The sequence below is a fragment of the Candida parapsilosis genome, contig 005809, assembly GCF_000182765.1.
Source record: "Candida parapsilosis strain CDC317 annotated contig 005809".
NCBI lineage: Eukaryota > Fungi > Ascomycota > Pichiomycetes > Serinales > Debaryomycetaceae > Lodderomyces > Lodderomyces parapsilosis.
This window is the reverse complement of record NW_023503281.1, coordinates 2034098-2049962: the sequence shown is the minus strand read 5'-3', so window position 1 is coordinate 2049962 and position 15865 is coordinate 2034098. Positions and strand designations below refer to the sequence as shown.

Here is a 15865-nt window from a genome sequence, read left to right as displayed (position 1 = left end):
ACTCACACACACATGCACACACAGTCTCATACACAGTCACACACACAAACCCACTACGAGAGAGAAAGAAGGAGAGGGTATATATATATGTGTGTATGTGTGTGTGTGTGTGTGTGTGTGTATACGAGAAGAGGAGAGAGTGTGTGTGCGATTTTGTCTTCTGCCCACTTTTAAGAGCAAAGCTATGGCTAATGAAACGGGGATCTTTATTCGTGAATACCACTTGTAATAAAGAAAGACTCTACTCTTTTCTTAACATGGATCTCTAACAAACCGTACCGTCTTATAAACCCATGCCTTGGTTGTTTCTATGTTAAGAAAAATGATGTGTTGTGTATGCTTATGCATTCATAAAAGCTCTGACAAAACTGAGCCACACTCACTTACACATCACAGGCGTGATAAAATTTACAAGAGATTATTCGACGGTCACCTTTTTTGATAGTAACAGTATACACAGCAAGTGATCACCAGCTATGAAATTGAATAACAATTGCGAATTTTGGCGATTCGTTGTTTAACTGAGCTTTGTCTATATGTCATCCAACTTAAAGCCCAGCCCAACCCATGAACTTAAAAAGCACATGACCCTGATTATTCTTAATCTGGTCATGGTTAGGTTACATGCACGGCTGCCAAGAATTACTATTGTTGTGTTCATTGGTGCCCGGTTAACTGCACTTTCGTTTTAGTTGCATGTATTTTGTGTAGGTAGCCACGGAGTTAAATATTCACGTCGGATTTTTATTTTACTTTTGCAATCGGCAATAAATATGACACACACAATTTTAGGAAAGTCACTTGAGAATACGGGCCAAGGGCTACTCAATAAATGTTACCACTCCATTTCTGTCATTGCCGCTCTCTGTGTAATTGAAGCAGCTCGGGTGCTCAGCTAGAGTTACATTTAATGTGGCGCTTGAACTGGAGAATCAAAAAAGAAAAATGAAAAATAGAAAAAAAAGGTTTGTTTACGATGCCCTCTGCTTCATATTCCAGAGCATTCTCTTAAGACAACAACTGTTACGATATACTCGCAACCCTCAACATGATAATAGAGCCTTGAACTTTTTGATAAATCAGAAGAAGTATACCATGAGTGAAGACGATACTCGATCAAATGCTTCATCTACAAGTTCAAGACCAAAAAGATACCATTGTACATTCGAAAACTGTGATAAAGCCTACACCAGACCATCACTATTAGACCAACATATACGATCACATACAGGTGACCGACCATTCCCATGCACTTACCCAGACTGTGACAAGTCCTTTTTAAGAAAATCGCATTTGGATACACATTTAATTTCTCATTCAAGAGATAAACCATTCCATTGTTCAGTTTGTGGAAAGGGCGTTAACACAGCTCAACATTTAAAAAGACATGAAATTACTCATACAAAATCATTCAAATGTAATTTTGAAGGCTGTAACGAATCTTTTTACAAGCACCAATCACTACGACATCATATACTCTCAGTGCATGAAAAGATATTAACTTGTACAATCTGCAACAAGACTTTTGCCCGTCCATCGAAACTTGCTCAGCATAAGCTAAAACACCATGGAGAATCCCCGGCTTATCAATGTGATCATCCGGGGTGTTTTGTCAATTGCAAAACTTGGTCAGCATTACAATTTCATGTGAAGCAACAACACCCCAAGTTGAAATGTTCTATATGTGGTAAAGGGTGTGTTGGTAAACGAGGATTGAAATCTCACATGTTGAGTCACGATGACGCAATCAAGATTTGGCAATGCACGTATTGCGACATTGGGAAATTTAACAAAAAGGTGGGTTTGATTACTCATTATAATGAATATCATGATGGTAATATTCCTGATGAATTACAAACCAGCACTGAAGAGACGAGCAGCCACACGCAAAGTGACCATGATAAGCTTGAAATATCAAGCTTGAAACGATTAAATAGCACAACATTGCCGTCGCCTGGTAGTGAAGAAGAAGATGTCAAAAGTTTATTCAAAACTAACGCCAAATCAGAGACTGCTGAAGCACAGAAATCAACCACATTATCAACTGCAAATGACACTGCATCCAATACATCGCAATTGATTGAAGTGATATTGAAGGATTGTTCATTCAAAATCAAGTGCCCCAGGGCCAAATGTGATCGATTTTTCGCTCGGGAATACGATTTGAAACGACATTTGAAATGGCATGAGGATAATTTGAAAAGAATTGAATCCTTTCTCGATAATTTACAACAAGAACAACAATTGCAACCTATGCAGAAGAAGAGAAAACTTGATCCATTACACGATGAGACAAACCATGATGATTACGACAATGAAGATGCCGACTTTGATGCTGCTCTCGATGAGGAACTCAGCTCTTTTGTTGGTCTAGGCAATGAATGATTGAATTACTATGCTATTTTCCTTTTCCTTTTTTTCTCTATACTACAACCACTCTAGTATTTGTGTCTTTTGTCATATCCTCTACCACTTTGTCCATCTGATCTTCTTTTGTTACCACTTTCATACTGTGGGCCAACTTCTGGTCCACTTTTATCATTCCTAGCCAGTCTCCCCTCGTATCGACCAGAACCAAAGTTATTGTTTGGTCCACCACCACGTTGAGTGTTTGATGGTCGATTATCAAATCCTCGACCACGTCTGTTGTCAAAAGTGGGGCCTCTTGTGGACGACGAACTATATTGGTCCCGTTGACCAAAAGATGAAGAAGCACGCGTGGGGCCGAAGTTTGAACGTGATTGAGATGGAGGTGGGGGTGGAGGAGGTGGGGGTGGAACTGATAGATTGGAAGTTTCTCCAAACCTACGTGACCCCTGTGCCTGTCCCAGTCCAGGTCCACGAGGACTAAATCTTGGCGATCGATCTCCACTTGGTAAAAGCCTTTCTTGGGGTGGTAGGGGAGCTCTCCTGTTTATGGAATTATCTCTAATTTCAGAACCTTTGGAAAGTTCACTTTGAGGAGGAAGAGGCAGTCTCTTTGTCATTTCCTTAAGCTTGGTACCGTGCTCTGGTGCGTTGTCCTGAGTGGCATCGTTGTTGTTGTCTTGTTTCGCTCTATCATCTTCTCTGGAACCTTGACTCTGAGCAGCACTCGTATCTTCATTTACTTTATTTACCGTTGCATCTTCCAGTTTGACTGTGTCATCTCGTTGAACATCGACAGTTTGTTCTGATGCATTCATTGCGACTTCTTCAGTCCCTTCAGTTTGACTAGGACGACCATCGTTCTTTTCAGCAGCATCTTCATGCTCCACATGCTCCATATGCTCAATCTTCTTTTCGGAGTCTTCAGCTGTAGCGACAACATTATCCTCTTGGGAATCAATCTCCATCTGATCTTCGTGTCTTGCTTGATAATCGTCATATTTGCCATTGGATTTGACTTCAACGATTCGACCAGATAATCGGCTACCAGGTCTCAGCTGGGACCCATAGTTGATAGCACCGAGCTTCTTTTTAAGCTCATCTTCCTTCGCCCTTTTCTCCTCGTTCAATCGGGCTTCTCGCTTCTCTCTTTCATCTCGTTCGGCCTCTTCTTTGGCTAGTTTCTCAGCTTCCTCTTTCGCTTTTTCAAGCTTCACTTTCTTGTCAAGTATTGCTTGCCTCTCCTCCTCACTAATAGATTTGAAGTCCCATATAGGTACCCATTGTTTAGCTCTAGATTTGAGATGGTTGAGCAAAGCTCCAGAAGACAATTTGATGTCCTCTTTATCCTCACCAGTATAAACTTTTTCAATCAAACCCAACATCTTTTCACAATGATCCTCAACGACCGGGTATACTCCGAGTAAGTTTTTCAAAAATGTGATGGTGTTACTTCGTGACATATACTCATTGGTATCCAATGCGGTCTCCACTTCAGACAATATGACGCCGTGGTAATCGTAAACCCAGCTTCTGTACTTTTCAAAATCGTCCACATTCAATTCTTTGATCTTCTCTTCATCTGTAAACTCGTGTAATCGTTTTAACACATAGGCGTAAAAAAATCCAAGGTTTTCAGCTTCAGTGGGAGTTGACGAAAATAGATTGGATGATAGTAGTCCATCTTGAGTTGCTTTATTCAAAACATTGAATAATGAATAATTTTCTACTCCGAGCTCATGCAATTTGAAAATAAATCTTGCACAAAATACAGCATCAAAAGACGAGTGTATTGCTCTAGGTATTATGCACGTCTTAATGAAAATTTCCACTTTTTCGGAAGTTTCTGAGGAAAACCAATCGGATGACAACTCCTGAATCTTCTTGTCGGTGGCTTCATTCAATTCTTTGTGACTCTGTTTATCTGATGGTATTTTTTCAATGAAAGCTTCGTTATCTTCAATATTCTTCTTGTACTTTTCGATTGCGGACCTTGGAAAATCTTTGTCCCTAGAATTAATACTAACCGCGTCTTTCAAACCTCTGATACCTGACTCAAGCTTTTCCAATTCTTCGGTGTACAACAGATCGGAAAAATTTACATCTTTCAAACTCAAACACCAAAATAAGGTAAACAAACTTGGGGAAAAGTCTGGTGGGCACAACTCCACACCTTGGCTCTGCAAAGTGGCAAATGCGTCCTTCTTCAATCTCCACAAGTCAAATCCCCACTCAATTGGTACATTGTACTGTTCACGTAACTCAGTAACGGGCATCACCTCGATATTTCCATCACCAAAAAAGCACACCAATGTGATGAAAAGCTTCATCACTGATACCAACTCATCAACCCTGTTGGCCAACACTTTTAATTGATTCTCACCGGCATCATGTACTAAATCATGGTACATTGAACAGAGTAGAATGATAAGTTCACTGACCGCATCCAAGTCGAGAAGACATTTCAATAAGTGAGTCCCTGAATCAAATCTATCGTATCTCATATCGTCAATAGTCCGGTAAACGACTTTCTGTAATGAGGATCCACAATTGATCATGTCTATTTGACGAAGCGTCAAATCTGAAGTGGTTTGAATGCCACCCATTGAAATGAGCATTTCCTTCAAAACCAACAACCCCGTTCTATCGCCAGTGTAGAACGTCTTGATCAAATAGAGCAATATCATTTTAGTGTCGATTGCTTTTTGGTATTTTTGACAAATTTTACCAACAAATGATGCGAGAGATTGGAGCCACTGACGTTCCCCCATACCATTATCGTGGATTGACCTTCGATCTGAGCTGAGTCTAATCAAAATAGCAATTGTCAAATTTTCCCATCCATAACTGTTGAAATACCTTGCCGTTTCAACAACTAAGGTATTCAAATTGTCATAACTTTCAATCTGTTGTAATATTGTCAACAAACATGGTAGTGGATTGGAAAAGCTGATTTTTGCTAACCGTCTCATCATGGGGCGAACGTTTTCATTTGATAGCCTTTTCAAAACATCCTTCGTCGCTTTTTCAGCACTACTATATGCAATCTTGATTCGCATATTGTTTTTTCTTAAATTGTTGTACAATTCTCCATAAACGCTAAAACGATCTTCGACAGGATAAGCTGCTAAAATAGCATAGGCACTGTCTATTGCAATCGAGTTCTCTTGTATTAATGACATCAGCGGGAATATGTAATTTCTAAAGTAGTGGAAAATGTCCTCTTTCAATTCCTCCTTCGAATGAAATGAATGAACAATGTCACACAACTTGATAAAAACCTCATCATCTTTAGACAAGTTGGATCCAATAAACTTCAAAATCCCTTGTGATGCCTCAAATAAGGAAGCAAAGTCGTCAATTTTAGGCAATCCAGCTTTCCAGTTGCGGTAAAAGTAATGAAACTTTCTCCGCGCGTGTAGTTTTCTAATCGGTTTGAAACTATAGTAGTCCACTTGTTTGAAAGGTTCAACATTAACGTTATTACCAGGACGTGTGAAGTAGATGCCCTTGGTAGCCTGCAATTGAACAAGCTCCTCCATATCGAATGGAAAAATTTGCCCATATAACGGGTCGATCATTGCCCCAAAAAGTCGAAGCAAGAGCTTTGGTATCTCTTCATCTATGTCCGCCAAGAACGGATATTCTGTCAAGATGTATATCGCCGGCCAATAAAGTCCGTTGGCTAAGAAAATTTTCAAAAACTGAAACTTGTAGTTGACTTCCAATTTGAAATTGGACGCATTCCCAACAGGGGTGCTTGCTCCTTTTTTGTCTTTCCCGTCCACATCTTCGTCATCTGCAAGAGGCGCGGCCAATGCCAACGCATTCGCCCCAGCTTTCAACACCTCTTCTTCTAGCTTCAGATTGTACTTGTTTTCAAGGTCCTTCATTTCTGCTTCGCTAGGGCGCATATACTTGTAAACAGACCCAAAACTTACAAACCCTTCTTTGATTAAAATGGTTACCAAGACTTTAAACAGTTCTGGCAAGTCCTTGATCTTTGGATAGTTTAAAATCTTCAATCCTAGTATTTTTGCCGCAATGTCACTACCTCCAGTTGACAACGATCTGATCGAAGAATTGTCACTTTCCAATGCTGGCCACCATCGACTTTTCTTGAAAAATTCTAAGATTGAATCAACCTTGCCCACGATAACCTCTGAAAGTATTCCGAATAAAATATCCAAACACCTATTCGGATCAAGACTGTAGTGACCAATTAATTTTTCAACCACTTGCAAAGCATAATCAATTTGCGAGTCAGTATCGTCTGATGAGAATATAATATGCAATTCCGCGACAAACTTCGAATACCCTTCAATCTCCTCATGCAACAAATTGTACTTCTTCTGTGTATACAACTTGTCTCTCAACTTGGTATTTAATGCTTTCGACAACATCTTGCTAGGAACGATATCAGTCTCCTTTATAAAGTTTGAATTGATGTATAATGAAATGGTGTGCGATTTTATCACATTGTCGTTTTGGCTAAGTTTTGACAACAAAGCTCGTGTATTCTCTGTAACTGGAAATGAATTCAACACTTGGCAAAATAATCTTGCCACGTCATCATTCTTGATCGATTGGCTAAGGAAATCAACAATATGTTCCATCTTCAAAGTTCCTTCCTCAAAAGATTGAATCATTTCAGTGAAAAGTAAGACAACTTCTTCCTCGGCTTCGGGACTAGAAGTTTCGTAGGAATCCAAAGCCTCGAAAATTTCTATACTACCCGTTCCGGTAAATTGCTCTATTATATCATCTGTGAAGTACTTGAAACTCATGAGCAATGATTAGCGTGTATGTGTATCGCAAGGGCACTATATGTTTCCTACAAACATTGTTTTTTATTTTTTATGTTTTCTCTTTTTCTTCGGGCAAAATTCTACTTTTTTTTCACTTTTGTTCTTTGAAAGCTTAGAATTGAAGACCTCTTCCCTGCCACTTTGGTCATCACTGGGATCACAGGTTGGTAAAGGAGTATCCCTGTGTGATGAATTTTGCTGTTTGTAGATGGTAAGGGTCACCCTGGTTGAGTTATAAGCAAAAGATCTTCACGAAACATGAACTCCCATAAACTTTTGTGAATTTTGCCGGGAGAAATGTACGATAAAGTGAGATGTGCCACTTCGATGATACTATAACAGCCTTGGGTTGGTTCAGGTATTAGCAGAGCCACTGGAGAAGCCTACCTAAAACAAAAATGCACTCAAAAAATTGTAGAGCTACTTCATCATGTGACAATTTTTTACATTACTGGAATTATCTTGTTCATCAAATTTTATAATATTTCCCAGATAGTTTAGTGGCTAGAATTACCGTTTGTCGCATGGTAGACCAGGGTTCAATTCCCTGTCTGGGAGCATTTTTTTTAATTTTCAAAGAAAGAAAAGTTTTTGTCAATCTCTTATCTCGCTAGCCAGCAGCGTGTGCTAATGTGCCTTTATGAAGATTTACTATGACTGACCTTAAGAATGTGAAGTTTGGGGCGTAATCTTTCGTTTGCAAGGTGTTGTGAATTTTGAGAACGCTCAATAATTTTGATATTTTTTTTCCCGAGTTTAGTTGCAAAATAAATTATAAAAATGCCGCCAAATTTGTTTCAACAACTTTACAACTGAGCTTAATATGCGTGAGTGTAAGATATAAATTCAGCAACACAAACAGCCCTCAGCCAACTTCGTTTCTTAGCTACGAGTCTAGAAATCAGAGTTTATATAATCCTGCAGTCAATTTTTGTGCTTGTGTCGCTTATATCTATAAAAAGTAAGGAATACAAGTATTATGTAAACTTGAATGAAAATGAATAGCAATTGCAACAAACTTTTTCGTAACCAAAAAAGCTACAGTTGATTGGTAGAGAGAATATCATGGGGGTACCGACCTATGTTCAGTTCCTGTCGTGAGTGAATTCGAGATGGTGGATGTGCCAGCTCGTCCTTCTTTGTTGCAGCTTCTACCATACTTGTATCTACTGACAGATCTGCATCATCTGCGTCAACTGCAACATTAGCAACTAGTGCCCTATCTTTCTCATGTAACTTTTCTGTTGCGTAATGTTGAGTGTTTGTGAGCCCATCTTTCGAACTTTTATCGTTGTAATCAGTCGCAGAATAAACAGAGGGCAAATCCTCCCTAGTCATGGACTTATGACGTTTGTGACTTGGTGAATTTTTTGTAGAACTTGGTGTGAAATCTTGCTCTGGTTGCCAATGATGGAATTGGATCACGTGCTGAAATGATTGCATTGACTCCTGCAGCGGCTGAGTCTGCTGTCTCTTTTGCTCATTCAAAGGTTGAGCAGGTATCGGTTTTACTTGAAGTGTGGATGTCGCAGATCCGGAAGGGGATTGTACGAATGGGGATGATTTTGCTAAAGCTTGTGAATTTTGTCGTAGGTGCCTTGTTCTAGCATTGTGGGAGACGTCGCCAGTAATTGCCAGCACAGGCATCGAGGAATGTCGTTGATGTCCTCTAGATCTTTTTCCTACGGATGAAGACGTAGATTTTGGAACGCGAAACGGAGTAGTTGGGGCGTTTAATTGTGCCACCGCGCTAGCTCCAATTTTGGCCGGGGACTGCGGTCGTTCTTGAGACATATTTGAAGTTAAATTACCTCCAAACCTAAATCCCTTAGGCTGCACTGGGCTAGCACTAAGTTCCAGTTCTGTACTTGAAGCTCGCTTCTGTGGAAATTGGGGGATTGCAGTATGCATTGTCAGCTGAGATTGTAGTTGCTGCTGTTGTTGTTGAAGATTGTATTGTATCTGTCTTTGTTGAGCTTGAATCATTTGGACTTGTTGCTCCAGCAGTAGACGTGGTTGCGCAAACTGCGGGTTTACCCAGCGCGCTGACTGCGGATATGGTGGAAGTGTATGTTTTGGTGGTTGATATGGCAGTCCCAGATCCAACCCTCTGGGCTTGGTTTCTTCGACGCCCTGCTGAGGGATTACACCAGTGAGCAATTGCGGAATTTGATTTGTAGGTATTTGAGCCTGCAAGGCAAGTTGGATAATATTTAGGTTCTTGTTTGCACTCTCCGCTCGATAAAACTCCTGCTTGGTACGTTCTTGTTCTGCCTTAAACTTCATTGCTTCGATAAAAGCCAGTTCACTAAATGGAAACGAACTGACGTTTGGGCCCAATAAAGTCAACAAGCCCGGGTCACTTATGGTCTTTTGTGGAGAGGAAGGTGCGGTCGAAGCCGATTGTGGTTTTTGAATGGACTCATTTAATGCGGATAGTGAAGGAATGGATTGGTGAAATTGGCTTGGCTGCGGTGAGGAATGTTGCGGTACTACCGGATGCCCTTTGTAAGGTGACTGTAGTAAGCTTGGTGTTTCTGGTTGTGTGGTAGGCGCATTTCCCACTTGTGATGATGATGCCACCCCTTTCGGTGTCTTTTGTTCTTTTTCGGTTGTTTCCAGATTACTTCTTGCATGGTGGTCATCTCTATCTTTGATTGTATTCACACTCATATAGATCCTAATGGTCAGTGGTCATTGGCTTTTGTGAATTGGTATATTCTGGTTAATTAGTCGACCCTGATAATCAAATATATGCTACTCATACGTGTGTGGTGGTGTGGTTTATGCGATTTTTTTGTTTTTTTTTCCCTCCGTCTTTAATTAGTTGCATAAAATAAACATTTTAGACGCTGAAAAGATTTTGTACGTCTTTTATAAAAAGACAGAAGAAGAACAGAACATGTTGTGATGGAGACACAAAACCCAGGGGGAAGAAATTTCAAGTTAGCTCGAAATCTCACTCCCCCTTCATTCGATTTGTGGAAAAAATGTTCAGGGGAAGAAGACAAGCACAGAGTAATAGGAAAGGAAAAGCTCGCTTTGACTGTGTAGCTCTATCTATCGGTTAGGATAGATGTCTCTCTTTTTTCTTTACGAGTTTTACAGTGCTATTGAAATAATTGCTATCATTGATGTAGCTTATATTATACGAGGGTGTGAGAAAGAACAATAAGGGGTGTTTTCCTTTTGTACAACTAGCAAACACGCACACACACACACACACACACACAAATCTAGATCTCTACGTTTCTTACTATGGAAGGAGATCTGCTTCTTTTTTTTTTTTTTTTTTTTCTTTTCCTTTTTCTTCCTCTTCGATGTTAATTAACACCCATACCTTCCCCTTAGAAAGTACTAGCTCATTAGCTTTGTATTTTGTTTTGTAGCACATGCTGAATCAACAGAGGGATGGTTGCTGGTAGTGCATAGACTTTGAATACATATCTGCGACTACCCAATGCCTGTGGTATGTGCTCACAATCAATGAAACATTTGCTGCTGGTGAAGGAGGTAAGAACGCTAGAGGGGGGATGTAATAGTTTACTGATCATTTGCGATGAGAAGTAATCCCACTGCTTTGGTGTAGATTGTAGATTGCACGTTGGCTATTGCCAGTTCGGATACTGTGAAAATAAAGCAAAGATTAGACGTGACTACGATTGATAGCCAACAAAAGTCACCACTTGCAATTTTTATCAACTGTGACCGGATTAATGGTGGGAACACGTTCCATCGTCCCTGCCAAAACTCTGTCACGTATTGACTGCATTGGATTCCTTAAATGGAACAATACATGGCTTTCTTGTTGCAAAATTTTTGGCGTGTCGCGTATACTTTTGCGACAAGAAGCCAAAAACAATGAAGATTTAAATGGCTTATCTCAATGCAACATACAAACAGCAACTTTTGATCAGTAGTCTTATTTTACATACTTTGTCCTCATTGGATGACTGAGGTCGTGTTAGTTATTGTCGTTGACCATAAAAGGTAAATAAACGTCCGTGTACTTTAGAAGAGAACAACACAACACACACACACCACAAGTGAAAAAAAAGAATGAAAAAAAAAAGTAATAAATTGTGTACCTAATGTCGTGGATCAGAGAGTATAAACACCGACCATCAGCAAAGGAATTTTGATTGACAAGGTATAGCACACCATACACAGGGAATCCGTGACCCCGTTACCAAGTAGCTGATATAGATATACATATACATCATGGGTAAAAATAAAAAGAAAAGCAAAAAACAAGATGATACAGAGGAGATTACCACACAACTTCAAAATGATATCCTGGAGCCTAATCATGAGATAGAAAAGAGTTTAGAACAGTCAGAAAAAGTGCCTGAGGTGATTGAGACAAATGGGGTATCTTCAATGGCGTCGCAATCAGAGACGAACATTGAAAACTTGACGTTGGAGAAGCTACAACAAGTGGAGAAGGAAAGAGACGAAATCAAACACTCTTATGACAATTTAGTCAGTCGATTATCTTCATTCAAAACCGTGTTTGCCAACATGAAAAAGGCGGAAGTGGAACTAGAAGAGAAATCAGAGCTAGTGGACAAATTGAATGAGGATAATGATAAATTAAAGGAAGAGAATAGTCGATTGAAAAAATCCCTTGAAAACGAAGCTTCCAACAAGGTTGAGCAGACCTTATATTCTCAATTACAAGAACAAAACACAAATCTTAATAATGAATGTGAGAAATTAAGCGATACTTTAACTAAAACTCGACGAGAGTACACTTCAACCATTGAAGAATTACAAGATGAGAAATACAGCTTAGAAAACGAAAATTCCAAGATGTCTAAAAAGGTCCACGAGTTGAAGCAGCAAATAAACGACCTAACAGTAGCTCAGGGTGAGTTTGATCAGGAGAAAAGAGATTTGGCAGACTCTGTCAATGTTTTTAAAGAACGTCTTGATGTGAAAGATAAAGAGCTCAAGAGTGCCAATGCAAATATAGAGGAATTGAACAACCTCATATCAGAAAATAGCAAGTTGTTTGAAAAAGAAAAGCTGTCTTTGTTGGAGAGAATTGAGGGATTGAACAAAATCATTGCAGAAAAGGACGACACGATTGAAACTCTACGCACAGAAGTGAGAAATATGAAGCAAAAACTTTTGGAATCCGAGTTAAAGTCTTCTGAAATAGCTGACTTGAAAAAGGAATTAAACAATAAGCAACTTCTTATTGGAAAATTACGTCATGAAGCTGTTATATTAAACGAACATTTGACTAAGGCATTAACGATGATGAAGCAAAAAGGGGAAGGATCAAACAAGACCGTGGATGCAGAATTACTATCGAACGTTATAATTAGCTTTTTGCAATTTCCTCGAGGGGATTCCAAAAAATTTGAGGCGTTGCAGTTGATTAGTGCATTATTAGAATGGGACCAACTGCAAAAGATCGCTGCCGGTTTGCAACATGTGCCGAATGCAAAAGGTGGTAGGACCAAGGTAGACCCCGATGGAAATGAGACACCCACGAGGCAAAGCTTTATATCATTGTGGACTGAATTTCTAGAAAAAGAGTCTAGTGGGAAGTAAATAGATAAAGTGTAATACAAGAAGGGAAGCAGTTTTTCTTTTGTTCGCACAAGAAATGGGTATTTTGTAGAAATGAAAATTTATTCCTTTACAAACGCGTTTTCTCACAAGAGAGGATATTGGTCGAACCGATTCAACGTGTTCGTCATGGTCAACATCCAAGACTTTTTCAAGAACCTGCAAGAAAAACCTGCTGCGGTATGTTGAGACTCGAGGTTTCCTGTTCAATTGATGACTAACCTGTTAAACCATTTAGAAACGTAAGGTTGAAGAAACGGAATCACCGAGCGCAAAGAGAAGCAAACTGGCAACTGCAAAACCTAAACCAGAAATGATTGAGTTAGACGATGATTTCGAATTTGATGACGATGATATAATGGAAATAGAGCCACCCAAAAAGACAACTCCTAGAAAGAAAAAACCATTGGCTTCACCTCGTAAAACTCCAGCAAAGGCATCATCACCTACGAAGAATGAAACAAAACAGAAACCAACGGAACCTGTCGTAGGCGAATCCATAGATCAAGTGCTTGCAAAGATTCCAGATGCAGAGTTACCCGAAGTGAATGAGGGTGAAAAGCCAAATTTTTTTGCTCTCAAAGCCCAACAAAATGCAACTACGTCGACTCTGGTAGATTTACCTGCAGCACAACCCAATTGCTTGACAGGATTGACAATCGTATTTACTGGTCAAATGCCCTCATTGGATCGAAACACCGCGGAACTGACTGCGCAACAGTATGGTGCAAAAGTGACGAAATCGATATCTAAAAAGACTAGCTTAGTTGTGATTGGATCCGACGCTGGTCCCTCCAAGGTGAAGAAGATTAGAGAATTTAAAATCAAGGCAATTGATGAGGATGGGTTTATTCAATTGTTGTCAAGTATGCCAGCTGATGGTGGAAGTGGCGAAGTTGCCTTGAAAGCAAAGGAGAAACGTGAACAAGAAGAAAAGAAAATCATCGAAGATGCAGAAAGGGATGAAAGAGAGGAAAGAAAAGAAGAACAGAAAAGGGCCAAGAAAGCTCAAGAGATTGCAAATCGGAACGTTTCCGGTGGAACATCACAACTGCCTCCCGTAACGCAGGAAGTACCAGCCAAGGATAAGTTATGGACAGACAAGCATGCACCAAAAGATTTCAACCAGCTATGTGGAAACAAGGGCCAAGTTCAAAAATTGCGCAGTTGGCTAGAGCATTGGTTTGAAAACAAGGCTAAAAATTTCCCTGGTGGATCTGATAATCCAAGCTCATATAGGGCCGCTTTGATCAGTGGTCCTCCAGGAATAGGAAAGACCACGGCAGCACACTTGGTTGCCAACTCGTTAGGATTTGATGTTTTGGAGAAAAATGCATCTGATGTTCGATCTAAATCATTGTTGAATGCCAACATCAAATCAGTTTTGAACAACACTTCAGTTATTGGGTTTTTCAAACATCGTGATGATGAACAGCAAAGCAGCAATAGCAGAAAGATTTGTTTAATCATGGACGAAGTTGATGGAATGTCAAGCGGAGATCATGGTGGAGCTGGTGCCTTATCTCAATTTTGTAGAATTACAAACATGCCAATGATCTTAATTTGTAATGACAAGTCGTTACCCAAGATGAGGACATTTGATAGAGTGACATATGACTTGCCGTTTCGGAGACCTACAGAGAATGAGGTGAAAAGTAGGTTGATGACAATCGCATTACGTGAAGGTATCAAGTTAGATCCAAATATAATTGGACAGTTGGTCCAAGCTACATCTAATGATATTAGACAAATGATAAACTTGCTATCTACAGTGTCAAAGACTCAAAAGCTAATTGGTACAAACAATGTCAAGGAGATACAAGCCAGTTGGAAAAAACAAATTATTTTAAAGCCATTTGATATTGCTGGTAGACTTTTGTCTTCAGGCATTTGGACAGGTCCCAGACAAAACTTGACTGAAAAGCTTGATTTGTATTTCAATGACATCGATTTCGCTCCATTGATGATCCAGGAAAACTATTTAAATACCCGACCAAGACTTCCGGGACCCCATATTCAACATGTCGCACAAGCCGCCGATGATATTAGTATATCGGACTCTATAAACTCATTGATTAGATCTAGTGAACAACAATGGAGTTTGTTACCATTCCACGGGTTGATGTCAACGGTGAAACCATCCTACGAAGTTGCTGGTCAAGTGACTGGTAGATTGAATTTCAGTGCTTGGTTGGGACAAAATTCGAAACAAATGAAGTTCCAGAGAATGCTACAGGAGTTACAATACCACACTAGAGTCAAGACATCAACCACGAAGCAAGAATTGCGTTTGGATTACTTGAATCCATTGTGGGTTAAGTTAAACATTCCAATCAAGCAACAAGGTGAAGCCGGAATTAACCAGACAATTGAGACAATGGATGCCTATTACTTGACGAAGGAAGACTATGATAATATTAGTGATATGCTCAACAAGCCTGTCGATTTGGATAAGAAAGACAAGGCTGCATTCACTCGTAAGTACAACAATGTTATCCATCCTACAGTTATTTACAAAACAGGCAATTCATTTGGCGTTGGAGGTAAACGAGCAGCTCTGACAAAAGTAGATTATGAGGAAGTTGTGGACGATGATATGGAGGATATTGACGATGATAACGACGGAGATAATAGTGATAAAATTGATACAAAAAAGGACAAGTTAATCAAACAAGTGCCTGTGGGAAAGAGTGGAGCCGCCAAGAGGACGACTAAAGGTCCAGCTAGAAAGAAACAATAAAAAGAGTCTGGTAGGAAAAGCTAAATAACAATGCCACGTTTTCCTAATCCCAACTTTTGTAGCATTTACTTCACTTTACTTACACGTCTCGTCTGTGTCTTTATCATTTAATTGCGCGTGTTTTCATTAACTTTTCTTTCTTTTTCTTTTTTTTTTTTTTCTTTTTTGTTCTGTTCGTTTTCAATTTTTTCTTCTTCCAACACAAAAGGTGAACATTGTTTTTTTGTTCTTCATTCGATTTCACAAGGGTTAAGTTAAATAAAATCGAAATCAAACACATGAGTTACTGAGTCTCCTCCAATTGAGCAGTACCCTCGTTTTATAATTTTTGCGAAATCACAGATCCGCGTTTACCCCAAGTGCCACCCAT

At 39.6% G+C, this 15865-nt stretch overlaps 5 protein-coding genes and 1 non-coding gene across 6 annotated transcripts; 4 read left to right on the top strand and 2 right to left on the bottom strand. All coding sequences in view use genetic code 12, as the record gives it.

Moving 5' to 3' along the window:
- Positions 1-945: 945 nt before the first annotated feature.
- On the top strand, positions 946-2385 carry PZF1 (Pzf1p; the record flags this gene model as incomplete). The annotated part of the gene is made up of 1 exon (XM_036809887.1): positions 946-2385. One exon carries the CDS (start codon positions 946-948, stop codon positions 2383-2385), a length of 1440 nt encoding a protein of 479 aa, XP_036666479.1.
- A 53-nt stretch (positions 2386-2438) lies between these two features.
- Positions 2439-7154, bottom strand: CPAR2_209560 (uncharacterized protein; the record flags this gene model as incomplete). Its single annotated transcript, XM_036809886.1, has 1 exon — positions 2439-7154. One exon carries the CDS (start codon positions 7152-7154, stop codon positions 2439-2441), a length of 4716 nt encoding a protein of 1571 aa, XP_036666478.1.
- Positions 7155-7661: 507 nt separating this feature from the next.
- CPAR2_t_cp_Asp(GUC)_21 lies at positions 7662-7733 on the top strand. The gene has a single exon. It is a non-coding gene; the product is annotated as a tRNA-Asp (tRNA).
- A 480-nt stretch (positions 7734-8213) lies between these two features.
- Positions 8214-9848, bottom strand: CPAR2_209550 (uncharacterized protein; the record flags this gene model as incomplete). The annotated part of the gene is made up of 1 exon (XM_036809885.1): positions 8214-9848. One exon carries the CDS (start codon positions 9846-9848, stop codon positions 8214-8216), a length of 1635 nt encoding a protein of 544 aa, XP_036666477.1.
- A 1548-nt stretch (positions 9849-11396) lies between these two features.
- Positions 11397-12737, top strand: CPAR2_209540 (uncharacterized protein; the record flags this gene model as incomplete). Its single annotated transcript, XM_036809884.1, has 1 exon — positions 11397-12737. One exon carries the CDS (start codon positions 11397-11399, stop codon positions 12735-12737), a length of 1341 nt encoding a protein of 446 aa, XP_036666476.1.
- A 147-nt stretch (positions 12738-12884) lies between these two features.
- RFC1 (replication factor C subunit 1) lies at positions 12885-15495 on the top strand (the record flags this gene model as incomplete). The annotated part of the gene is made up of 2 exons (XM_036809883.1): positions 12885-12935; positions 12994-15495. 2 exons carry the CDS (start codon positions 12885-12887, stop codon positions 15493-15495), a joined length of 2553 nt encoding a protein of 850 aa, XP_036666475.1.
- Between the last annotated feature and the right edge of the window lie 370 nt (positions 15496-15865).